Source organism: Podarcis liolepis (assembly GCF_965112155.1).
Source record: "Podarcis liolepis genome assembly, chromosome: 15".
NCBI classification, from domain to species: domain Eukaryota; kingdom Metazoa; phylum Chordata; class Lepidosauria; order Squamata; family Lacertidae; genus Podarcis; species Podarcis liolepis.
This window is the reverse complement of record NC_139566.1, coordinates 5,531,266-5,557,639: the sequence shown is the minus strand read 5'-3', so window position 1 is coordinate 5,557,639 and position 26,374 is coordinate 5,531,266. Positions and strand designations below refer to the sequence as shown.

The 26,374-nt window shown below is 49.5% G+C and overlaps 1 protein-coding gene across 1 annotated transcript; it reads left to right on the top strand.

Moving 5' to 3' along the window:
* Window positions 1-1,915: 1,915 nt before the first annotated feature.
* Window positions 1,916-26,279, top strand: PLEKHO1 (pleckstrin homology domain containing O1). Its single transcript, XM_083477236.1, has 6 exons — window positions 1,916-2,329; window positions 3,409-3,555; window positions 18,740-18,880; window positions 20,315-20,419; window positions 23,991-24,092; window positions 25,240-26,279. The coding sequence occupies exons 1-6, from the start codon at window positions 2,300-2,302 to the stop codon at window positions 26,014-26,016; spliced, it is 1,302 nt and encodes a 433-aa protein (XP_083333362.1). The 5' UTR covers window positions 1,916-2,299; the 3' UTR covers window positions 26,017-26,279.
* Window positions 26,280-26,374: the final 95 nt, after the last annotated feature.

Below are 26,374 nucleotides of genomic sequence, written 5' to 3'. Positions count from 1 at the left end.
ATTTTCCAAAGTTTTTTTTTTAAAAAGAAAGAGCACGAGAGGCGGGAGAGAGAGCAGGTCCCTGCCCTCTAGGAACCTACAATCTAAACTCCTGGAAAAGAGTGTTTCAACAGAGGGCAGGAAAGGCTAACAGGACAAATCTGGGGCAAAAGTCATTTAGTTTAGAATGGAATCAACAGACTTAAATGTTCAATGGAAAGATGAGGCTTGAAGGAGGAACTGAAGGAGGAAAGGTTAGAGTGCCGTATAAGTGTTCTAGGAGGGAATTTAGAACCTTAGACACGGGAGACACCCTAGAGGTCATCCATCTCAACCCCACTTTCGCTCAGGGTCGGGATCTTGCAACCTGACCTTCCCAGCCTGTGCTTTTACATCCTTCTGGCAAAAAGCAAAGCCACTGACCCCAGAGGCAGTCTCTGCTCCGCCAGTGATCAGCATTCACCTTTAGGGAGTCTCTCCTAATGGTTATAGCCAAAATCTGGTTCCCCGCAGTTGCCCCCCATTTCTTGGGTTCCCTGAGCCTCTGGCCGTGAAGGAGGAGGGAGGGGGAGGCCTGTGAGTGTGCAGACTTTGGTGCCAAGGTGACCCTTTAAGGCTGCCGCCTGCATTAATCATGCAGATTGGGCAGCTGTGCATAATTTCCCTGACTTTGCATAATTTATTCTGCTTCCGCCATTGGTGAGGAGGGGCAACAAAGTTCTCAAGCCCCAAACGCAGGAGATCTTACTCAACAACTTCTCCAGCTCCTGTGATTCCACCAGGTGTTTGCTGTGCATATTTAAGCACATATTTGAGATGATGAGAACTAGACACCTGGGGCGTTAGCATTAAAAAAAGAAAGAAACCTGATATCCTCAGTAACTCTTCAATATCTCATTCAGCCATTGGATTTCACATTTGCAGTTTCTTGGACCGGTCCTCTTAATGCAATATTTCTTATCATCATCATCATCATCATTCCCTTGTATTTGACATTTGCAATTCTTTGGACGGTCCTATTAATACAACACATTTTACAATTATTATCATTAAGTTTATTTATCTATAAAATACTTGTGTGGAGGGAAATCAAGGCAGTCTCCAGGCAATACAAACACAATAAATTATTCTTACGATTCCCTTGTATTTGACATTGGTGATTCAGGTCCTGTCAGTGCAACGTTTTGTTTATTATTACTACTACCGGCAGTGCTTTTTTTCTTTAAAAAATGTTTAGGGGTACTCTCCTTTTGACTCAAGAAAATCACCATTTTATAGTTCAAATCGGGGGAAAGAAATACAGTCAATGGACAAAAGTTCAAAGATTCACACAATGTTTAGGGTTATCCGTGCCTTGAAAAAAGCACTATTGGTATCAACTCATTTTGACTCAAGAGTAGCCCTATTGAAAATAACAGAGCCGAGCCGCCGGTTCCCTCTGTCCGGTTTCCATTTTATTGTTTGAATGTTTTGAAAAAGTTCCTTTCGCTGACCATTTTTTTGCAAACCGCTTGGTGCTTGGCTGGGTTTTTTGTTGGCTTGCTTGTTTTCAAAATACGCACCATGTCACGAAGCAAATCAATCTCCCCCGGGAGGTCTACTCTGAGCAGCAGTTCCTACTCGCGTCGGGTGCTGCTCGCGACCCCCTGCAGCCCCTTCTCCTGGGGGCGCTGAGCGCCTTCTCTCTCCCCCCCATCGTCCATCTCCGCCCCCCACATCCCATCCCACGCTCCTCCTGGAACAAAGGAGCGTCTCGCCTCGCCTCTTGGCACCGTGGCGCACGTCTGGCTATAGATGGGGCTGTGGAGCCCCGACTCACCCCTTTCTCCCAGCGCCTGCCCACAGGAGAGAAAGGGGGGAGGAGGAGGGAGGAGGAAGGAAGGAGCAGGCGAGGCAAAGAGGGAGGGAGGGAGAGAGGGAGGGAGGGAGGGGGCGTCTCTCTCTCTCTCTCTCTCTCTCTCTCTCTCTCTCTCTCTCTCTCTCTCTCTCTCAGTAGGGATGTGCGCGCATCGCAAAGAGGTCCATGCCACCGGAGGTCTCTTGCGCTCCCTCTGAGAAGAAAGAGGAGCAGGAGGGAGGAAGGAAGAAGGCAACCAGGAAATAAAGAGGGAGGGAGGGAGGAAAAAAAGGGGGGATAGTCATTTATTCCCCCCCCTCCTGCGAAACAGCCAGCCCAAGCCTTCAGCTGCTTGCTCGTCTCCAGGAGACCAGCTTCGATTCTGATTTTTCCTCTCTCCCTCTCCTTTCTTTCTTTCTTCTCCTCCCCCCACCCCTCTTCCTCCCCCCACCCCCTTTTTCCTGGCGGCCACCCCCCCGAGGAATGATGAAAAAAACCAATTCTGCCAAGCGGGTGAGTTTGCAGCCCGCTTTCTGAAGACCCCCCCCCCAAAAAAAAGCCAGAAGGGTCATTGTCCAGTTTCTGTGAGGTTGGAGGGGCGCGCGGTGGGGAGGGGGGAAGCTGGGGTGTCAGAGCCTGCGTTTTTTCTGGATTATTGATTATTTGGTTGCTGTTGTTGTAAATATCGTTTCGATGCCCTTCGATTCGGCCCCCTTCCTCCAACAATTCAATTGCCTCCTATCTCTCCCCAGTAGCCCCCAATAGCTGGGTCCTTTAAACTGGTACAGAAGCTGGATTGCCAAGTGTTTATTATTAAAATTGGGGGTGGGTGGTGTTTTGTTTTCGTTTGGTTTTTTGCATTAATTCTGAGAGTATTCGAAACAACAGGGAAACCCACCACCCTTACAGAAACAACGCCAGGGTGCCTATTCTCCAGATTTAAGACTGTTTACCGTGGTTAGAAAGGCGGGGGGGGGGGGAGAGAGAGAGATCCATTTGAAAACACCCAATTCTGTAGCCCCACATTTGCTCTTAGAAACGGGGCCTCGTGCGAATATTATCATGATTAGGACCGCTAATATGATGTTGTTATGCTGCGCGTTTTCAAAGGGCGAGAAAGCAGGGAAAACACGAAAATTGCGATGATTATTTTTTAAGGAAAAAAGGTGAAACGCAGAGTGGGCAGGGGAACAGACTGACACAGTCTGTTTCCTTACATAATGGATGTGGAGGCGGTGTGGGGTGGTGGTGGGGTGCCAGAGGGTTTTTAAAAAAATTGTTTATTGATTTGTGCATCATCATCATCTCTCTCTCACACACACACAGAGAGAGAGGGGGACCGTTAGAATTGGGATTGTTTTGTTAGTTTAATAATAATAATAATAATAATAATAATAATAATAATAATAATAACTGCACACTTTCAAGGGAGGACGGCGGCTCAGAAAAGATTGCCAGCGGACTCTGCAGCGATAGAGGGGCCCTATCCTGCAGTCTCCGGAAGGATGCAGGTTGCAGAGGTTTGAAATAAAAGACATTCCATCACAGTTTCCAATTCTCTCTTTTTCTCTCTCTTTGGCTTCTCTTTCCAGGGTCACCAGGAGGGGAACCAGCAACCCACTCTGCTGGAGAAGGTGGGCTGGGTCCGGAAATTCTGTGGAAGAGGCATTTTCCGGGAGATCTGGAAAAACCGCTACGTGGTTCTGAAAGGGGACCAGCTGTACATCTCGGAGAAGGAGGTAGGATCTCTCTCTCTCTCTCGGAATCTCCTTGAAGGGCAGCCCTGCTCCCCCACCCCAGAGAGAGATGGAAACCGTTTCCCACGCCCCCCACCCTCCGAGCTGGAGCTCCAAAACAGGAAATTGGGGGGAGGAGGGAGGAGAGACCACTGGCTGGGGCCTTGCCTGAGACCTAGATTTTGCAAGTTGAAAAGGGGCAGTCTGTGGAAGCGCGGCAGGCGCTATAGGGCTGCCCCCAAAGGACACAGGCCCAGGGCCCTTGTGGGAAATGTGGTGGTTTGTTCCCAGGATGTGGGGGTCAAAGGTGATGAATGTTGAGAGGGGTCACTTGCAAGCAAGCAAAGGAGCCAACTCCTAGGGGCCAAGATCCCTTTGCCCCCAATAAACATTTGAGGGGGCTGCCCCCTAAGTGGATGGGAATTGCCATTCAAATGGTGTGCATGCGACGTGTCTTGGAATCGATTATGTGGGGCTTACCTGGGCCCCCCAATGTTCTATTCAGGTTGGCACCCCTGGTGGCAGGGAAAGGGGTTCAAAAGCCCTTTAGTGTCTTCACAGCTGTTGGGAGTGGGGACGGGTGTCATGCTGGCCGAGGGACCCAGCACCCGCTTTTCACGCAGAAGGTCCCGGGTTCATATCCGGCATCTCCCAGTCAGGCTGGGAAGGTCCGGAACCTGGGAGAGGTGCTGCCTGTCAGTGCAGACAATACTTAGCTTGATGGACACAGATGGTCAGCGTAAGACAGCTTAGAGAGAGCCGCAGCTGAGGCCGGGAACATTTGCACTCCATGCAGAAGGTTGCAGGTTCAATCCCCAGCGTCTCCAGGTAGGGCTACAAAAGACCCCCATCTCAAACCCTGGAGCTGCCGGTCAGAGTAGACAATACTGAGATAGAGGGACCAATGGCCTCACTTGTATTACTATGGCTTTTTAGGTTCTTCCATTAACCGGCCCTTTATTCAGATCCATGAGGACTAGCGCCCTGCTTTCTTCTTAGAGAAGAAATGAAGGAGGTCCCAGACTCAGTGCCCAGGAAGAGAGCCGCTGCCTGTCAGTGTGGGCAGTACTGCGCTAGATAGACTGATGGCCTGACTTCTGGAATGGCAAGTTCCTGCCTTCTTATTCGCTAGTCCTTTCTTTGTGTTCCTGAGGACTAGAATCTTGCTTTGATTTAAAGGGAAGGCCGGTGGCTACACGCAGCTCAGCACTTGCTGTGCGTTCCTGTGATGGTGCCCCCCTGGCTACTTGGCCAGAGCAATGGGCGCCATTATGGGTTTTCCATCCCGGGTGTCGGGAACATTGTTTGCCAGAGTTCAGTGGCGAAGGCTCTACGTTCAGTCCCTGGAGAGTTGCTGCCGGTCCGTGTAGACAATACTGAACCAGATGGACCAGAGGTTTGAGAGCTTCTTGTATTTCTGTAGAGGTCTGCATTCTCAGCCATCCTTTCCTGAAAATTTGCATCTCGATTTCGAGGCTTGCTTCCTCCTGCGACATCCTTTCCTGCTTGCCAGGCCGGCTGTGAGACAAAGGGCAGGTTAAATGCAAAGTCGTGTGACACATCGCAGGCCCCCCAAGTGGAAATCTCTCCCTTAGCCTTGTTAAAACCTTCATCCTTTGCAGACGATTAACCTGAGCAAGTATTAACTTGGCTGCATTGCCGTCGATGTGCCTGACGCTCTTACCTGTGCCCTCATATTTCCACCATCGCCGTGACCCGTTTCCAAAAAATAAATAAATCCTGGGGCTAAAGAAATTATTTCATAAAATTTATGCGCCGCTCGATTGCGGGGGGAAACAAATCTCACAGGCTGTCGAGAAGAACTAGCAACAGTTTAAGACTTTTGAAAAGTTAAAATAGCAGTAGAGTAAAAACAGGATTAAAACTGGCGCCGGCCGGATATTGTTTTAGATTCTTTGTCTAATCAAAAATGCTTTCAGCAGGTGTGTGCAAAAAAATAAAAAAGAAGACCTGCTATCAATAGGCAGGGAGTTCCACAGTGCATAGAGGAGGGAGAAAGGTTGTTTTCTGCTGCTCCAGAGAAGCGGACATGGAGCAATGGATCGAAACTACAAGAAAGAAGATTCCACCTAAACATTAGGAAGAACTTCCTGACAGTAAGAGCTGTTTGACAGTGGAATTTGCTGCCCAGGAGTGTGGTGGAGTCTCCTTCTTTGGAGGTCTTTAAGCAGAGGCTTGACAACCATGTGTCAGGAGTGCTCTGATGGTGTTTCCTGCTTGGCAGGGGGTTGGACTCGATGGCCCTTGTGGTCTCTTCCAACTCTAGGATTCTATGATTCTATGTCCTTATTTATTATTTCCAAAGAAATTGCTTGGAAGTTGCACCCAGAGCTCCTAATTTTCAGGTGGACAGGAAACGGCAGCAATTTCTCGGAGAGACAAAAACAGCACTTTGCATGCAGCTGGAGACTACGAGGGTCTCGTTTCTAATAAGAGGTGAAGTGGTTTAAACCTATTTTGCACATCCGGCCTTCTGGCCTGACTCTTTGTGACCCTCAGTTTGTCATAGCAGCAGGAAGCCTAACATTTATGCATTTGTTCTTCCTTCTTTTTCCACTTTGAGGTGTGTGGGGGTTTTTTTGTAGCATCGTGCAGGGCAGATGGTGCTTTTTTCACTTGTGCGAAAAGGTCAGGTCCCTGCCCCCATCAGCTTGCATTCAGAATTAAGAGGCTGGGGTTAGGATGGGCAGGATAGCAGCGACAGGAGAACCCAGGGAGGGGGAAGGGGGCCGCGAATGGATGTAAACAGACACCAGGTCACCTGGGGGATGATGCCTTAAAGCAGGGAGAGTTCCTAGTCTCCATGACAGGAGAAAGATTTCTTTGGAAAGATTTCTGCAGTCCACATAGGTTGCAAAGAAGGTTTGAAATTAGTCCTGTCTGAGGACCTGTTTTTGTAAATCTGCTTTCCCCACCCTTGTGGTCAGATAGGATTTGTTCCTCAGGAAGCCCTGGGAACCTGAAATGTTCGAGGTGGGTGGGGAGTTAATGGGACACCCCATTGCACCATCCCGCCAATGTCTACTGTATTCCTGGCTTTAATAATAATAATATAATAATAATAATATCTTTATTATTATTACACAATCTTGAGAAGGGAAGGAAAGAGCAGGTTTGCATTTTCCTGTCCTCAGTTCCCGAGACAAACGGAACAGTGGTGGACTGCCCCTAAGGCAGGGCTGAGGAATCGAGCAACCTTCATAATAATAATAATAATAATTTATTATTTGTACCGCGCCCATCTGGCTGGGTTTCCCCAGCCACTCTGGGCGGCTTCCAGAGAGACCAATAATACACGAAAATGTCACACATTAAAAACTTCCCTAAACAGGGGTGCCTTAAGATGTCTTCTGAATGTCAGGTAGTTGTTTATTGCTTTGACATCTGATGGGAGGGCGTTCCACAGGGCGGGCGCCACCACCGAGAAGGCCCTCTGTCTGGTTCCCTGTAGCTTTGCTTCTCGCAATGAGGGAACCGCCAGAAGGCCCTGGGAGATGGACCTCAGCATCCGGGCAGAACGATGGGGGTGGAGACGCTCCTTCAGGTATACTGGGCCGAGGCCATTTATAGAGTCGGAAAGGACCCTTGCAATGCAATTCAGATCTTTCTGGACCCTGACTCCTGTCCATTGGTTGTGCTGGGAGATGGAGCCCAGGAACGATTCCCTTCCTGCACTTCCCAGCCACTGGTATTCAGAATCATTGCCGCCTTCAGTTGTGGGGGCAGAGCGTAGCCACTGATAGAGCCTTCCCTTTCTCCATGAATCTTCCTCTTTTAAAGCCATCCAAGCTGCTGGCCATCACTGCATCCTGTGGCAGTGAGTTCCACATATCACCGGTCTTGAAAGACCTACATTGGCTCCCAGTACGTTTCCGAGCACAATTCAAAGTGTTGGTGTTGACCTTGAAAGCCCTAAACGGCCTTGGTCCAGAATACCTGAAGGAGCTTCTTCACCCCCATCGTTCAGCCCAGACATTGAGGTCCAGCTCCGAGGGCCTTCTGGTGGATCCCTCACTGCAAAAAGCCAAGTTACAGGGAACCAGGCAGAGGGCCTCCTTGGTGGTGGCGCCCGCCCTGTGGAACGCCCTCCCATCAGATGTCAAAGAGATAAACAACTACTAGACTTTTAGAAGGCATCTGAAGGCAGCGCTGTTTAGGGAAGCTTTTAAAGTTTGATGTATTGCAGTATTTTAATATTTTTTTGGAAGCTGCCCAGAGTGGCTGGGGAAGCCCAGCCAGATGGGTGGGGTCTAAATAATTTATTATTTATTATTATTATTCCACAGTTCAACAGAAGAAGGACTTGGTTTTGCCTGTCCTGAAACATCCTCGTTAGACCCCCCCCCCAAAAATTGCAGCATTATGGGATAGGGAAGGGAAACTTTACTCAGCATAACTTGCTCAACTTCTTTCACGTCTCCGCTTACTCACTTTTTCTGTAAACTGAAAAGTCCCCCCCCCCCCAGGTTTTTCGCGAGAAGAGGGTTCTCAGAAACAGGCTTTCGGAAGAGCGGGCGTTTTAATTACCATGAAACTGACCGGGCGCTTTGGTGGCAGGAAACTAAGGCATTAGAAATGCAGAGAGGTGATTAGGCAGAAAGGCAGAGAACGGGGCGATCCGGTTACGGAGACACCCGATCTCCAGGGTGGGTGGGTGGCTCACTCGATGGGTAGGCGGGCGCAGGTGGGGGCGAAGGGCTTGGAGGAAGGGGCTCGTTCGGGATCCGCCGTGCCTTAAGGCTGCGTTGCACACCGTGCAATTTAAAGGCGCCCCGGTGCCACCAAAGACTGCTGGGAACTGTAGTTTATCCCTCATGGAGCTACAGTTCCCAGCAACCTTCACAAACTGCAGCTGCCAGGATTCTTTGGGGGGAATCATTTGCTATCCTAGAATTCGAAGGATCAACTAGATCAACCTTTCTCAACCTGTGGGTCCCCAGATGTTGTTGAACTACAACTCCCATCACCCCTAGCTAGCAAGGCCAGAGCTCAGGGATGATGGGAGTTGTAGTCCAACAACATCTGGGGACCCACAGGTTGAGAACCGCTGATCTAGATCAACCCCCTGCAATGCCCTCAAGAATCCCTGGCAGACGGGCACCCAAATTCTGCTTATAAACCTTCCATGAAGGAGAGTCCATCGCCTTCCGAGGGAGTCTGTTCCACCCTCAAACAGCTCTTGCCATCAGAAACGGTTACCTAATGTGTTTTGTCGGGATCTGCTTTCTTGTAATTTGAATCGGTTGGTTCGGGTTCTACCCTCCAGAGCAGGAGAAAACTCTGGGTGTCAGCTTTGATATTTGAAGACAGCCGTCGTATCTCCTCTCAGTCTCCTATTATTCGAGCTAAACATTCCCAACTCCCTCATCCATCCCTCATCTGGCTTGGTTAATAATAATAATAATAATAATAATAATAATAATAATAATACAGTCATACTTTGGGGGTTATAGATGCTTCGGGTCGTGCGATTTCGGGTTTCACACCGCGCCGAACCTGGAAGTACTGGAAAAGGTTGCTTTCGGGTTTCGGCGCTTGCGCAGAAGCGCCAAATCGCAACCCACGCGTGTGCAGATGTGGCGCTGCGGGTTGCAGACACTGCGGGTTGCGAACGTGCTTCCCGCGCGGATCACGTTTGCAACCCGAGCGTCCACTGTAGTAGTAGTAGTAGTAATAATAATAATAATAATTTTTATTGGCTCAGGGCAGATCCCACCAAATATATAATACATTAAAAACACAAAATCAAACCATTAGTTTAAAATACAATTCGATTTAAAATACAATACAATTTAAAATAAAATTAAATGGGAACCCACGAATCATAACCGTAGAGGTAAGGAATTAAAAGTGCACCGGGCCCAGCCACTCATGCTGGTCCCATATGGGCCGATAGAAATAGCCAAAGAGGCCACTTACATAGTGTCCCGTAGAAAGAAGGGGGTCAGACTGAACCCCGACCAAAGGCCTGGCGGAACAGCTCTGTCTTGCAGGCCCTGCGGAAAGATGTCAAATCCTGCAGGGCCCTGGTTTCTTGTGACAGAGCGTTCCACCAAGTCGGGGCCAGTACTGAAAAGGCCCTGGCCCTGGTCGAGGCCAGTCTAACCTCCTTGAGGACCTCCAAAGTATTATTGTTTGTGGACCGTAAGGTTCTCTGCGGGGCGTACCAGGAGAGGCGGTCCCGGAAGGAGCATCTCTAAGAGCCTTCTTGTACTGAATGCCACTGGTCCATCAAGCTTAGTACTGCCTACACTGGCTGGCAGCTGTCGCTCTCCCAAGGTTTCAGGAAGGACGTATCTCCCAGACTTTCAGGAACTGAAGTCGGGACCTTCTGCATGCAAAGCTGGTTTTCTGTTTCCATGATGAGTGGCATGTTTTTGAAATCATACCTTAAATCGAAATCCGTAAGGTGTTTGTGTGTTCTTGATGGACTGGTCTGAGCCAAAGGATCCAGACTGAGCTGGGAGGATGTTCCCCATCTATCGATGGCGGAATATTGAGTCCTGAAGTTCTTTCAGGAGGACTTGGCTGGGAGGGACCTAGCCAACCAGGGTTTGCGAGATAACCTCGGGTTAGGCGTCCCTTGCTGCCTGGGCTTCAGTGTTGTAGTGGGTTAGACTAGATGACCCTCTGGGGCCCTTCCAACTCTAAAAAAGTCAACGATTCTCTTTGTCGCTGGCCCTCCAACTGCAGTCTTGGTGTGCAGCCTCCTTTGCTGATTCTGAACTTCCTCTCATCCCCTCAGGCTTGTAAAAAAGGCTGGGTGTTCTCCATGCTAAAAATATTTCCGAAATTATTTGCCCAGGCAACCCAAATCCTTGCACTAAGAAAGGCTGGATCTGTGACCCCGCGTGAGTCACACACACCAAGCAACCACACGTGGTTGGTGATTTTTTTGCTTAATTCCTTCTGCTACGAAGCTCTCTTTCTGGTTGGCTCAGTCCGTAGAGCCTCTGAATCACCGGGTTGTGGGTTCGAGCCCCAAGTAGGGAGAAAAGATTCCTGCAGTCCTACTGGGTTGGACTAGATGAGCCTTTGAGGGCCTCTCAGCCCTGTAATCCTTTGTCGTCTGAGATTGTGCCAGGCACTGCCGGAATATTGTAAAAGTCTACCTTCAAACCCCTTACGGGTTAGAAATCTGCTCTTTTTATTCCTGACCTCTCCCACTTAAAAGAAAGGAAGGAAAGGAAAGTGGAAGAATGTAAGAGCCCTGCTGGATCAGATTAAATATTTCTCCAGTCCACTATCAACGGGTGTCAATGGGGAAGGGAACTGAAGGCAACAGAGGTAGACTGCCCCTAAACTTGGAGTTCCATTTAGACATTAGGGCTAACAGCCATTGTTAGGTCTCCTTCCCTGGCCCCAATAATAATAATTAATAAATAAATAAATAAATAAACAATAAATTTTATTTATACCCTGCCCTCCCTGGCTAGAACCGGGCTCAGGTTGGCTAACACCAGTAAAATTGCAGTAAAAACATAATGGGGTGGGGAAAACCAATTTAAAATGCAATTTAAAATGCAGCCTCATTTTAAAAGTAGCCCATAGATCAAAACCATAACGGGAGGGAAACATAAGGGTCAGACTGAGTCCAAACCAAAGGCCTGGTGGAACAGCTCTGTCTTGCAGGCCCTGCGGAAAGATGTCAAGTCCCGCAGGGCCCTGGTCTCTTGTGACAGAGCGTTCCACCAAGTCGGGGCCAGTACTGAAAAGGCCCTGGCCCTAGTTGAGACCAATCTAACCACCTTGTAACCTGGGACCTCCAAAATGTTGTCATTTGTGGACCTTAAGGTCCTCCGTGGGACATACCAGGAGAGGCGGTCCCGTAGGTACGTGGGTCCTAGGATGCATAGGGCTTTAAAGGTCAAAACCAGCACCTTAAACCTGACCCTGTACTCCACCGGGAGCTAGTGCAGTTGGTAAAGCAATGAATTTGTCTAATCTGACTTAAGAGCCATTTAAGCGGACATGGAGCAATGGTTCCAAACTACAAGAAAGAAGATTCCACCTAAACATTAGGAAGAACCTCCTGACAGTAAGAGCTGTTTGACAGTGGAATTTGCTGCCAAGGAGTGTGGTGGAGTCTCCTACTTTGGAGGTCTTTAAGCAGAGGCTTGACAACCATATGTCAGGAGTGCTCTGATGGTGTTTCCTGCTTGGCAGGGGGTTGGACTCGATGGCCCTTGTGGTCTCTTCCAACTCTATGATTCTATGATTCTAAGCCCGCGGCCAATTGCAATACTGCAAATACAGAAATTCTGTCCGGTTTGCAGGACAGTGTATTCCATTTATTTACGTACAGGTGATTGCAATTCCATACCACCTTTTTTCCTCTAGGCAGCTCAAGGTGCGAAGCATAGTTCTCCCTCTGCTTATTCCCACAACAACCTTGTGAGGGAGCCTAGGCTGAGAAGGAGGGACTGGTCCCCAAGTGCACCCCGATGACCTCCATGGCTGAGTGGCAAGATTTGAACCCTGGTCTCTCCCAGGTCCTAGTCTGACACTCTAACCACTACACAACACTGCCCCTATACACCCACCACCACCTTCTAGTTGCTGGGGGGGGCGGATTGGCACATAATCCACTTTAACCAAGACCGTAGACTTGAGAGACAGCCTGTTTCTGTTTGGTCCTAAAAGCCCCAACACCAACCCCAAAATCTAGGCCTCAGCTTCACATGTCCTCAAAATGCTGCTTATTGTTTTTTTGGGGGGGGCGGGCGGAGGAGAGCGTTGATCCTTGCCCGCCACCCGACTTCACCTCTTGTAATTAATTCCGATAGCGTGCTAAAATGCATTTGATACGAGCCTTGGAGAAGGTGCGCAGATCGATGCCCCTGGAGATCGAAAGTCTATGTTTATTGATGTGTGTGAAAGAGAGCGGGGGGGGGGGGGCACTTTCAGCCGTGGCCTCCGCTGCTCCTGGGGCGGAAGCTCACACACACACCCACACACACACACCCTCCAAGACAGGTTGCCAGATCCCTGCAGGGACGCACAAGCTTTTTGCTTTAAATTTTAATCCAACGTTAAAATTGTTCCATCCGTTTACTTAATGCACTAGCTCTTAGCAGATTCCCCCCCCCCCCCTGACGTTAAGTTTGGAGCATCACTGCCGGTCAGTGTGAGTAATGCTGACCCTGATGGACCTGCAGCCTTGACTCTGCAGAAGGTGGAGTCTTAGCTTCTTGTTCAAACCGGCTGCTCATTCACAAGCCGTTCTGGCTTGCCAGTTAATGACCGATGGTAACAATGACCATGAGGACTAGAATCTTACTTTATTTATTTTTTTATGGATGTAGCTTTGTAGTCCTGGGTTCAATTCCCAAAGACATCTCCAGATCGGGCTAGATGGACCGATAGTGTCTGGTTCAGCTTCCGATGTCCCGTTTACAGATCTGGAAAGAGCGCGGACGAGTTGGGGAAATCTCTGTGAATTTGTCTACTCCAAAGCCATCCAAGTTGGTGGCCATTGCTGCCTCTTGTGGCAGGGAGTTCCGCAGTTTCAACTGTGTGAAGAAGTCCTTTTTATCTGTCCTGAATCTTCCAACTTTCAGCTTCACTGGATATCCCTGAATTCCACTGTTAGGCGAGAGGGTGGAAAACTTTTCTCTATCTACTATCTCCATGATTTTATAAACTTCTATCATTTTGCCTCTTACTCGCCGATTCTCTAAACTAAGAACGACCAAACTCCGCAACATTTTGTCATAGGGAAGTCTCTCCATCCCCTTTTCTGAACCTTTTCCAGCTCTTCAGTACCCTTTCTGAGGTGAGGCGACCGGAACGCCGTACAATATTCCAAATTCGGCCGCACCACCGATCGGTATCGCTGCATTACGATATTGGCTATTTCCATTCCCTTCCTCGTGACCCCAGGCGTGGTAAACCTTTCCCAAGGACTCTCTCCCCTCTGCTTCCCAATGAACTGCTCCGATCGCCAGCTCACGGACATAGATTTTTGCACTGCGATAGCCCAGCCGAGCTGCCCATGTGCTCACAGAGGCGCGCATGACATGCCCTTCCCCCAAATTGATTTGCGAGAGTTGAGCATGAGCTGTGTTAGGTCAACCTGACGTGAGCAGCAATCGATATCGCCATCCCCTCCGTTCTGCAATGGAGAAAATTGCATTTATTTGCAGCTCCCTAGTTGGAATGAACATGGCGCTCCATTAAGCTGCCTCTGCCCTTGCTGGTATTTTTCTCCCAAATCCCTGTGGTTTTGGAGGGTGTTGTGAGCGGTGCGATGGTGCACTCGTTCCCTCGTGGTGCGGACACACTTGTTTGGGGATGCCTCCCACTAGTCAGACGGGCCTTGCTAGCTTACCAGAGGTTAGTAGAGTTTGGGATTTTTTTAGCTTAGAGAAAAGGCAAATAAGAGCCAACATGTTTGTAAAATTCTGCCTGGCATGGAGGAAGCAGACAGAGTAGAGTTTTCCCCGCTTGCGCTCTCTCTCTCTCTCTTTCGTTACACTAGAACTTGTGGAAATCTAAGGAAGCGGAATGTTGCGAGATTCAGGGTGGATTTCTTCCTGCAGCGCAGAATTAAACTTTGGAACTACTTGCCGCAGCAGGCAGTGACGGACGTCAACCTAGAAGGCTTTAACAGAGGATTAGACAGATTCATGGAGAAGTGAGCTGCTAACTTGGCATTAGACTGAGATCTGGCTGGTAGGCTGTTGTTGTTTTCCCCCCCATGCGCAGCGAATGTGTCCGTTTGGAAATGGATTGCAGGAAGGAAAGGGGAGCCTGACCACCGGGTTCAAGCCCAGCGTGGGTCCACGCTCTTCTGTGCCGGGGTTTAATTCCCTTTTTGGCTAATCTCTTCTCTGGGGACAAAAAGCTTTAGGAGTGAAGGCGGTGGTTTTATTTCACGTGTCGCAAATCCTGCGTTGGCTGCGGGTCTCAAGCGGCTTAAAGCGAGCTGTCCTGCCTTGAACACAGCAGAGATTCTGGCCCGGTTAAAAATAGACGGCGCTCATCCTCCCCCCCCCCTTGACGTTTTGTTCCTGGCCGCTTCCAAAATGCGCCAGATAATAGCGCAGCGATGTTGGTTTTCCTCCTGCTAAACTGTAGGCGTGCTCATCCCTTCCTCAAAGCTGACTTTCGCAGATGGATTTAAGATATCCGTGTCGTTTTTAATTTCGTATTTTGCTTTTGTGGCTTTTTGGGCACCCCGCCCCACGATATTTTCGAGTACGGGATGGTTTAAAACAAAAAAGTATCTTCCATATGTACACGTCCATAGGAATGAAGTAAACCTGCGTCTTAGGTGCGGTTCACATACAGCAGTCATGTCCAAAGTCCGTTTAATCAATTTAATCCAGCACCCTCGTGGCAGTATATAGTGGTACCTCGGGTTAAGAACTTAATTCATTCCGGAGGTCTGTTCTTAAACTGAAACTGTTCTTAACCTGAGGTACCACTTTAGCTAATGGGGCCTGCTGCTGCCACTGTGCAATTTCTGTTCTCATCAGGGGCGCCGACTTATAAAAAATATTGGGGGGGCCCATACCGGGGTCCTGCCCCGGGAAGTTTTCTAAATTTTAGATGAAAATTAGTGAGTTTTAAAGTTTTTTAAAAGTATTTTAGAGTCACGCCGGGTCGCCCCCCGCGTGCTGCCCTTCCGTCGCGCGCTCCCTGGCGGCAGGATGGCAGTGGTGCTTTTGCATGCAAAAACCGGCCTGCCCTCCCCAGGCTTCGCGCCGGGAGGCAGCCACCCCCTCCTACCAACGTCACCTTAGCCGAACCCAGAAAAAAAGCCCCGCTCTGGCGGCGGGAACTCCCGTCCCCTCCATTCTCCCCTCACCTCGCCGGCGACGAATACGCCGTTCCTCGGCCCCGGGGCTCCATTCCTTTCTAAAGTCCCGCCGCTGGGGGTCTTCCTCTGACTGACCAACCTGCCCGCCCCTTCTCAGGAGCTTCCGGTCACTTTGGGAGGCACGCGCCGGAGTCCCCTGCGCGGTTTTTGGCAAGGTGCCTAATAATTTTCTTAAATTATTGGGGGGGCGGAGCCCCCCCCAAATGAATTTTTGAGGCGGCTCGGGCCCCCTCAGGCCCCATGGAGTCGGCACCTATGGTTCTCATCCCGAAGCAAAGTTCTTAACCCGAGGTACTATTTCTGGGTTAGCAGAGTCTGTAACCTGAAGCGTATGTAACCTGAAGCATATGTAACCTGAAGTGTATGTAACCCGAGGTACCACTGTATGTCCTGGGGTAAAATCCTAAAAATAACAACTTTGGGGTAAAATTGTAAAGAAATCTCAGCAACCGCAATCCTAAAAACCTTGGTTGGCCCTCACGCATGTTCACTTCATCAAATCTGGCCCTCTTTGAAAAAAGTTTGGGCACCCCACCAACAGAGTTTCAACCGTACGCTGTGAAGGTGAGCTGGCGGGGATCAGAGGCGAGTGGAAGCCACAAAAGAGAGCTCTCAAGTTCTCACAGGAAGTCAGGTTGCCCAGCAACCTCTTGCGGGAGCATCCCCACCGCCAGAGTCGGATTTAAGGAAGCGCAACCGATTTGGCTGCACTGGGCACGGAGCCTTGGCGAAGTTGCAGGGGATGCCACAACTGTGATTTAGAATGGGGCGCAAAAGGCAGGGGTGCTGAATTTTGGTATCGCACCAGGCGCTGCTGAAATTTGAGACCTGCAAGGTCCACCACTGCCTACCGCACCCCTGGCAAAAGGTGAGCCACTCAGAGGATGCCCCAGGAGGGACATGGCCAGAAAGACCAAAACTTGGAAGCAAGACCAATCGCTTAAAAGCTCTCACATCTGAGCCTACTGCTCACTGGCTCCCTTACAGCTGGCTAGCCATGGGGCAAGTCCAAAGGGAATTTTGGCTATACCTGGATGTTGCCTCGGTGTGTAACCTTTGGGACCAAACGCAAGTTGCCTGTGAATGCGCTCTCTCTCCTGCAAATTCCATTCGTTCCATTGGGAAGTCTCCAGTAAATGAATCCCGCGTTCTGGTTAGTGGGGTGTCATTTGCAGCCAGTACCCCAAACACTACTACTACTATTATTAGTAGTAGGGAGGTGGGTGGCGCTGTGGGTTAAACCACAGAGCCTAGGACTTGTCAATCGGAAGGTCGGCGGTTCGAATCCCCGTGACGAGGTGAGCTCCCATTGCTCGGTCCCTGCTCCTGCCAACCTAGCAGTTCGAAAGCACATCAAGTGCAAGTAGATAAATAGGTATCACTCCGGCGGGAAGGTAAACGGCTTTCCGTGCACTGCTCTGGTTCGCCAGAAGTGGCTTAGTCCTGCTGGCCACATGACCCGGAAGCTGTACGCCGGCTCCCTCGGCCAATAAAGCGAGATGAGCGCCACAACCCCAGAGTCGGCCAGGACTGGACCTAATGGTCATGGGTCCCTTTACCTTTACCTAGTAGTCATTTGCACTTTTAAAAGCAGCTGCACGCATGGTTAACGTATGGGATTTGCCGCCAAGAGAGGCATTGCCAAAGGTGGTAGTGCATTCACCATATGGCTTCTAAATAACCAGGAAATGCTTTTCCACCTGTAAAACCTGAAAACTTTATTTATTTTAAGGAAATGTTTGTCCACCTGGCCTGGCGGTTGTACTTTTTGCAATGACAGTGTATCCTGCAGAAGGTGTGGCTTCCCCAGCTATGGAGATAAACGTAACGCTTTCCAATTAATAATAAATAATATTTTTTTTATTTATACCCCGCCCTTCCCGGTTTAAAAATTGGGCTCAGGGCGGCTAACAGCAAATGTGAAACAGTGAGTAAAATGTGACTTAAAAACAGCATAAAACCGCATAGAATACAACATAAATATCAATATCAATAAAATTCTAAAATTCTGGGGTCATTTTTTTTTGGGGGGGGAAACCCCAGTCAGTAGACATTGAACAATCACTAGGGCTAACTGGCCAAGTTGTTCCTACTAGGTTTCAGCAAGGAGACCAGGGAAGAATTTAAATGTGGGGTCCCAGAAAGGGTTTCTTCACAGAAGAGGAAAGGGAAAAGGGAATAGAGGATCAGGCTAATTCAAATTGAAGGCCAGGCGGAATAGCTCAGGCCCTGCGGAAGGAGATCAAGTCCTGCGGGGCCCTAGTCTTGTGGGACAGAGCATTCCACCAGGTCAGACCCGTCACTGAAAAAGCCCTGGCCCTGGTGGAGGATAGTCTGGCATTGACACAGCTGCAGTGGGAAGCTGAAAAGCTGGCAACCCTTTTTGGCTGGGATCCCACCTAGCGAGCAGAGAGGGTCGTGAGCAGATGGAGGAGTCGTTCTGCCTCTTCATCTCCAGGGTGCAATCCTCTTACACCCGCCATCCAAACGGGTGCAGTCAATTGCTGAACTGCAGTGGGGACCAGGCGCCTTAGCCTCCCTGTGGGAACTACAGTTCCCAGAATGCTTTGTGGCTGGGGAAGTCAGAAGGCAGTGATTCCCACTCTAATCTGCTTTCGTCGCAATCAACGCTGTTTTCATTCTGCTGCATCTCGGTTTCCACCAAATGCTAACTTCTTCTTCTTCCTGTCTTCCTACGCAACGCAATCGACTTGATTATTTACGCACGTTACAAATGCCATTTACGCAAGTTACTGACGTCATGGCTCATGAATGCTGGATGCAATTTAAATGTGAGGTGGCAGCAACCATAATCAATTACGTATTGTCTGTAGACTGAAAGCAGCAGCAGCAAATGCCAATCAATATTTGCTGGGTTGATTCCCATCACGTAGACAGAACAAATAAGTCAACATTGGCCATTTTGCTTCTGTCAGAATCCTCCAATGTCTGATTTCGTTGTGTTAAGAGGAGTTTGGATTTGATATCCTGCTTTATCACTACCCTAAGGAGTCTCAAAGTGGCTAACAATCTCCTTTTCCCTTCCTCCCCCACAACAAACACTCTGTGAGGTGAGTGGGGCTCAGAGACTTCAGAGAAGTGTGACTAGCCCAAGGTCACCCAGCAGCTGCATGTGGAGGAGCGGGGAATCAAACCCAGTTCACCAGATTACGAGTCTACCTGTTCTTAACCACTACACCAAGCTGGCTCCATAAGCCAGGATAGTTAAAACAGTTGAGGGTTTGTAGTGTATAGAGACAGAACCAGCAATCAATCGCAAATGAAAGACTCTCACTGAACTTGTGTCCCTCTGTGTATGTGTTTGTTATTCCCTGCCTGCAGGTAAAAGACGAGAAAAACATTCAGGAAGTGTTTGACTTGAACGATTACGAGAAATGCGAAGAGCTCAGGAAATCAAAAAGCAGAAGCAAAAAGAACTACAGCAAGTTCTCGCTCGCCCACTCCAAGGAGCCTGGGAACACAGTAGGTCTTCCCTATCGCCCCCACCCAGAGGGATTCCTGGCTCCTGGTTAAACTATGGAACTCCCTGCTGCAGGATGTGGCAGGAAAAGGATGGTCCTTCCAGCATCCTTGGACTCCAATTCCCATCAGCCCCCAGCCAAGGTGGCCAATGGTCCATCATCAGCCAGTCTCTTTATTACAGTCAGCGGCCGGTATTTTAAAATCTGTAAGCTAGTACCAGACAAAACAAGACAGAGAGCCATAACAATACGATGACTAAATAACTGAAGCATACTATAGAATGCCAGGCGCAGAAAATAAAGCCGTAAGTTCGTTAATATTAATCCCCGGTGAGTTTTACTTGCTGCAGCGCAGTATGTAGCTCCCAGCTTAGAAGAGATGGATGCATCCCCGATCGGAGAGGAGTTTTAAAAAGCATAAAATTCACCTGATCGCCTGGGGAGTTTCTGTAAAAAGGAGTTTCCAATAAAAATCCGGCGTGAATCACAATAAAAGAGCAACGCATAAGAATAGTTGCTTCTACCTCTCCAGATTTGCTAGGGAGTTTGTGTTGACAATGGGAGATTATGATTTATTTTTTTTGCAGCCTCCTCTCCTGTAGGCATAAGGTAACCCATCCAGCAAGGTTAAAGGAGCCAGACCAGCTGGGATGGCCAGTGGTCAGCAGTTAGGGGAATTGGATTCCAGTGACACCTTGAGGCTTTGCAGATTCCCCAGTCCTGGGATAGTAACAGCACCCTAGGAAACCAGGATTTCGTTATTGATCAAAAGCTATAGAGCCACGAGTGAAGAATGGGTCTTCTTGGCTTGTATCTCCTTTAATGGGAGACAAGGAAGGGATGTAATAAAGCAAGGTTTAAGTGATCCTCTCTCAGACACCATGGTTTTGCATTACTATTTATTTTAGTTTGATAATTCATGCCCCGCTTGGCCATAAAGGCTCCAGGAAAGGCTTAGCTACAATAAAAAAAACCATGACAACCTGACAGTCCTTGCCCGCACAGGTTTATAAAGTAAACAAGAACGGCACACAAGGGGAAACGAACAAGGAGGGAAGAGGAAAAATCAAAACTCAGGCACAGATTTCCAAACAGTTGTCCTGATGGAAGAGGCCTTTTGCTTCCCATCTCTCCTGATGGGATGGCTGCCCCCAGGTGACAGGAAAGGAGGCCTGAGGGAACGGGCTTGCCGTAGCAGAGCTTAATGGAGGGAGCTTTGCTGTCCAGAACCAGGCTGTCACCTGGGTGCTTCAAAAAGCCAACCGAGTTGTAAGAGGGTTTTGTATTTCCATGCATTGTTAGGGACTCTCTCTTCCACTAAAAAGCTGTTAGGCGCTGGTCCGTCTGACGTAGATGGACGCCATCTTCCTTTGCCTTAGGATGGGTTTGTTGATGGTGTGACATCCGCAGCTGATGTGCGTTCCTTCTCTCCTAGGCACCTAACCTTGTCTTCCTGGCTGTGAGTCCTGAAGAAAAGGAGTCCTGGATCAACGCTCTCAACTCTGCGATAACTCGGGCCAAGAACCGCATCTTGGACGAGGCAAGTAACCTTCGGGGAATGAGGTGTTCATGGGCAGAGAATCTGCTTTGCATGAAGGTCCCGGGTTCAGTGCCCGAAGGCATCTTCTGGGTAGAACAAGACAGGCCAATTCTCTGACCTGGGTCAAGGCATGTTCCTATTTAAACTGGCCCTTTCGTTCAGAATCATGAGGACTAGAGTCTTTATTTTGAAGTGGAGGACCATAGCACAGCAGCACGTAAGAGATCCCAGGTTTGATCCTTGATGGAATCTCGACCTAGGGTTCAGAATGTCCCCTGTTTATGAAACCCTGGAGAGCTACTGCCAGTCAGTGTTGACAGTACTGAGCCAGGTGGACCCCAATCGTCTGACTCTGCATAAGGCAGACTCTGTTCCTACGATGTGGATCTTGCGCCCCCCAACCTGTTCAAGGGGTTGCCCTTTGAAAGTTGCCTTGGAGTTCTTTTTATGAGCAAAGCAATTAGTAGATTAATAATCTATTGTTTGCTTGGCTCATAAAATTACCTACCGTATTTTCCCGTCTATAAGATGCCCCCATGTATAAGACACCCCCTATTTTGGGGGACTCAGATTTAAGAAAATGGGGGGGGGAGAGATGTATCTGTGTATAAGATGCCCCCTAATTTTTGACATTATTTTTTAGGGGGGGAAACCTAGTTAAACACGGAAAAATACGGTACTTACTTAACTGTTCCTCCTCCCAGGAACAATGAGAAATGGACATCGTTTGTATTCATTCATTCATAGCATTTGTACCCTTCTTTTCAGCCAAAAAAAGGGGGGGGCAGAGCAGCTTAACATACAGTCAAAACAAGAGAGTTCCTTCCCGCACAATCTGAAAGCAAACAAAACCACAGCACGCAAGGGAAAATGGACTGGGAGGGAAGAGGAAAACATTGCGCTTATGGCAGGCGAAACAAAAGGGGCCTCTGCCGGGTTGTAGGCTCCCACAGCGAAGCTTTTGAGAACCCCCCCCCCACTGCCTCCAAGATCCCTTTTGTTTCTCCACTGGTTGCCCCCCCTTTCCCTTTCCAGCCATCCTCCCACCCACTGTAACGTGAGCTTATGTAAAGAGCTGCCTCTGCTCGGAGTTTTAAACAGTGCGATTGAATTAAGGAACCCTTTTAAAGAAAAAAATAGGAAGGAAGAAAGAAGAACCGAGACTACAGTCTGCTGTCTCCGATATCGCCGGGGCCATCTGTCTCTCTTTTTTGATCGCTCTGCCTTTGTGGGCTCGTGACTCATTCTGCATCTGCAGAGCAGGGCAGAATCGAGAGTGCCGCTTCCTCGCTGCTAAATTTAGGGGAAGGCTGAGGGGCGGCCACGGTGAGAATTTCTTGCTTTTATTTAAAGGCTGGGGTTGCGGTTCCGCCTTTTGATCCGTAATAATCCCCGGGGTCGGAGGCAGAGATGCTTCTGAATGCCGGTTGCTGCGACGCCCAGGACGGAGAGAGTGTTACTCTTGCGCTCAGATCCCACTTGCTGGTTTCCAGTTGGGGCACCTGGTCAGCCACTGGGAGGATAGAATGCTGGACTAAGTAGGCTCCCTTTGGCATGAATCAGGAGTAGCAAGACCAAAGAAGAGATTTATCCACATGGTGCATTGTTAAACTATAGGACAATGGTCGCTTCTTTCCCTACAGACCCTCTTGGGTGCTGGGATGGGCAGAGGGCGCCTTCTTGGTTGTTGCAGAGGCTCAGGGGATGAGGGCCTTCCCTGTGGTGGCCCCTAAGCTGTTGAACATCCTCCCTGCAGAGATGTGCCCGCCACCTTCATTGTACACCTTCCAGAGGAGGCTAAAGATGTACCTCTTTGCTCAGGCTTTTGGCACTCAGGGTGCATGTTTTTTTTAAAACCCACCTTATTTTGTGATTATTTTAAACTGCTTTTAACATTGCATTTTAATTGCTGCAACTCACCCTCGGACCTTAGGGTGAAGAGTGGGCTAATTATTATCGTTGTCCTTAAATCTATTACCTCCAGCCCTTGGGGTTGGCTGCGCTAGGGCAGAGGTCAGGAACCTTCGGCCGGGGGCCAAATGTAGCCTTGCAAATTCTCCTCCCAGGCAGAGGTGTAACCAAGGTCTCTGGCGCCCTAGGCAAAGAGCTGTATCGCCGCCTCCCCTCGCTGGAAAATCACTTTACTGCAATAGCCACATTAGAAATTACTACATTTCACGCGACCCAATTGCTTGAAACTTCTGGAGTGAGGGCAGGGAGGAAGGGCAGGAAAAATTGTACGTCTTTGTGCCACAGTGCGAGAAGAATGGGAAGCTTCTCCTGTGTTTGATCTCCGCACGACAGCAGCAGTGATCTCCCCAAACAAATACATCATATGCTCCATAGTCCGATAGGTGGCTTTTGAGCCCCTGGCGGGGACTGGTTTCACCAACCCCTAGGTACACCTCTGTGCCCAGGCCACACCCCTCGCCAGCTGTTTTGCACCCCCATTGAATGCTTTTTCCTGTCCTTGATCCCTGGTCATGTTGTCTGCTTGCCTGATAATAATAATAATAAAATATATTTATACCCTGCCCTCCCCAGCAAAGACCGGGCTCAGGGCAGCTAACACCAGGTATAAAACAATTGATTAACATAAAACTTAAAAACAAGATTAAAATACAACATCAAAATGCAGCCTCATTTCAGTAGAAACTCAAATCAAAAACTTTTTGGGGATGAAAACATCAAATCTTCACCAAGGCCAACTATCCAGACTGGTCCTGCATAGGCCAGAAAAAAAGCCAAGCAGTCCCCAAGTAGGAGTTCCATCACAGAAGGAGAAAGGAAAGGGGCAGGGAGGGGATCAAGTTGATTCCAAGCCAAAGGCCAGGCGGAACAACTCTGTGTTATAGACCCTGCGGAAAGAAATCAGATCCTGCAGGGCCCTGGTCTCATGAGACAGAGCGTTCCACTGGAGCCAGTGTTGAAAAGGCCCTGGCTATGGATGGATGACAGAGGGGTGTTTGTGTGTAGCAACTAGCCCACTGTAGGAAAGAAAAATGTTACATTCCCGTGTCTGTCCGGTTTCCTCACTGGCCTTGTCTAACTCCAGAATGTGGTCCCTCAAGACAGCTGCCTGGAAGGGAAATGGCCCTTGCTAGGGAATGTGCTGCGCTAGGGTGACAGAGCGCTTGAATCCACTTTGGATGTGCCGACTGACATTCCAGAATGGGCTCCAATCCGGGAAAATTCTGACTGCCTGGAGGCGGCCATTGGCCCAACAGGTTTAGCAGAATGATGCTCAGCTATGACCAAAGTGCGCTTGCACCTTCATGCCTGGAATGTTGGCCAGCAACACACTTCTGAGCAGCGCCCGTCTCTCCAGAAGATTTGCAGCCCTGCAAATTCTGGAGCCTCTGCCAGGCAGCAGTCGAGCCGCTTTCGACCCCGAAAGAGATTCCAGCTAATTGTTGCGGGTAATGAATACGCCGCAGAGTTCCAGGCTAAGCTGACGGATCAGCCCCTTGCAGGGAGCCAAAACGAGAGGGATAAATTATTCACCGCGATCCACTGCGCTGGCCTGTCGTCGTGACAAACTGACGGTGGGTGTGCTTGTGTTGCATTTCAGGTGACCGTGGAGGAGGAGAGCTACCTTGCCCACCCGACTCGCGACAGGGCCAAGATCCAGCACTCTAGGCGGCCGCCGACCAGGGGGCATTTGATGGCTGTGGTACGTTAAGGCGGATTTCCTGCTTCCGTTAACGGCACACACTCAGAACTGGACACGGGAAATATATACGTGCAGCACAATCCCATCTTATGCAGGGGTTCGGTTCCAAGGGTTCGATGCACACACAAAAAGGCAGATTTTCAAACCGCCCCGTGTGAGCATATCTAGACTCCAGGAACTAGCACATTGTGCAGGTCTCGCTCCCCAAGCAAGGCAGAGAGCTCAAAAGCTTCCCGCAAAACGCAGCATGGAAAAAGCTTTCAAGCTCTCTGCCTCATTTGCCCGCTCAGCACACTGGCTCCAGGTTACAGATGCTCATGCAAGATCTCACAGGAACTCAGATGGCCCCACGTGATCTCATGAGAGCATCTCGGAACCCGCGCACTGAGTGGGGCTTGCCCAAGCAAGGCAGAGACCTCAAACAGGCTTTTCACGCCATGAAAACCCGGCGCAGAAAGAGCTTTCAAGCTCTCTGTGTCGCTTGCTTTTAACTTGCAGAATTCGAACCAGCCGGACTTCAACCACTTATGTCTGAAACTGAGCAAATTAAGTGCACATCAGATGACAATTGCTGGAAATCACGGGAGACGTGGTTGTGTTCAGGCCCTGGTTGCAGGTTTCCCATTGAGGCATCTGGTTGGCCACTGTGAAAACAGGAGGCTGGACTAGATGGGCCACTGGCCTGATCCAGCAACAAGCTCTGCTTATGTTTGTATTCAATCCCTGTGTGTGTGTGTGTGTGTGTGTGTGTGTGTGTGTGTCAGATGGCATAAGCATGCATGTTTTGTTTTGTTTTGTTTATACACATGCAAAAGTTGACTGATTCATTGGGCATAGGAAGTAGCAACTATGGACCAGAGCCAAATTCTTCATTTCTGTCCTTGGTATTGGGTTACCTGGCACAAAAAGAGCATTGAAGCTCTGTGCCTTGCTGCAGAGGGGTTATTTTGGCATGCCAGCTCTAGAAGACATGGGGTGGTTTGTGTCCATGTGCTTTTGTGTTTACCTGCCATCCCAGGAACGTGACCCCTGCGTAAGATGCGACCGCACTGTTGTATCAGTGGGTTGATTTGTGATGCCTCCAAAATAATTCTCAAAACACGTAGCCTTTATCTCTCTCTCTCTTCCTGCCCCACGACCTCTGTAGGCATCTACCTCAACGTCTGACGGAATGTTGACCCTCGATTTGATCCAGGAGGAGGACGCTTCCCCGGAAGACCACGGCACCTGCGAGGAGAGCTTCCGGGTGGACCTGGACAAATCGGTGGCCCACCTCTCGGCCGGGCGGCGGCGTTCGGATTCCGAGAACGTGAAGCCCGCGGAGAAAAGCCGGACGAACAGCCTCCCGAGGCGGGAGGTGGCATCTTGGGACAAGTTCTCTCAGCGCACCGACTCCTTTGAGAAGGGTACCATGTACACCCCTCAGGTTCCGAAGAAGCTCTCCCACCTGGAGAAAAACAAATGTGCCTCCATGGAGGAGATCCTGTCGTGCCGGGACTCTTCCTCGGCGCACCGGGCGGTGCTGCGGAAAGGGCTGGAGGAGCAGCTGGCTTCGGCCGGGCCAGAGCAGCTGGGCCGTATCCAGGAACTTGTTGCGTTGAAACTTGAAAAGACCCAGGAACTGCTGGCGGAGGTGAGGGGCTACGCCGAGGGGAAACGGAAGGCCAAGGACCCCGCTTCTGCCGCCACCACCACCGCCTCCTCTCCCTCCTCCTCCTCGCCTTCTTCCAAGTTGGACTCGGAGGCCATCTTGCAGGAGACGGAGCGGCTGCTTGGGGAGGCCTCGTCCAACTGGAGCCAGGCTCAGAAAGTGCTGCAGGAGGTTCAGGAACTGAGGGGCCTGTACAAGCAACTCGAACTGCAGCTCTCAGACCCCAAATCCAAACAGAACGCGCAATCCCAGTACAGGAAAAGTATGATGTGAACGGAGGCCCATTTTGGGCCCTCTTAGGCGGGAAGGACAGGGTGTTAGGGCGGCTAGGAAGAGGGCCAAAAGGGTTGGTATGTACCTTTTTATTACCACTACTATTATTTACAGTGTTTGATGCTGACGAGGTGCCTGTTCTCATCCAATCCTAATTTCTCACCAGTTTGATTTGCTGCCCTTCTTTTGCCCCCTATCACCCCACTCCCTTTCCCCTTCTCCAGCCCCAGACAAACACATTCCAATAAATCAGTTTGTATCCATGCTTTTAAATTTATTTTGGGGGGTTTCGTTTTCCTCAGCTTTCTCTCGCTCTAAAACAATATCGAGCCTCTTTTTCAAAGAGGTTAAAGGATTC

Excerpts from the sequence above, each read along its gene's own strand:
- PLEKHO1 (XM_083477236.1), top strand. The coding sequence starts at position 2,300 with ATGATGAAAAAAACCAATTCTGCCAAGCGG. Across the intron at positions 2,330-3,408 it reads AAACCAATTCTGCCAAGCGG|GGTCACCAGGAGGGGAACCA; the intron begins GTGAGTTTGCAG and ends TTCTCTTTCCAG. Across the intron at positions 24,093-25,239 it reads GGGGGCATTTGATGGCTGTG|GCATCTACCTCAACGTCTGA; the intron begins GTACGTTAAGGC and ends CGACCTCTGTAG.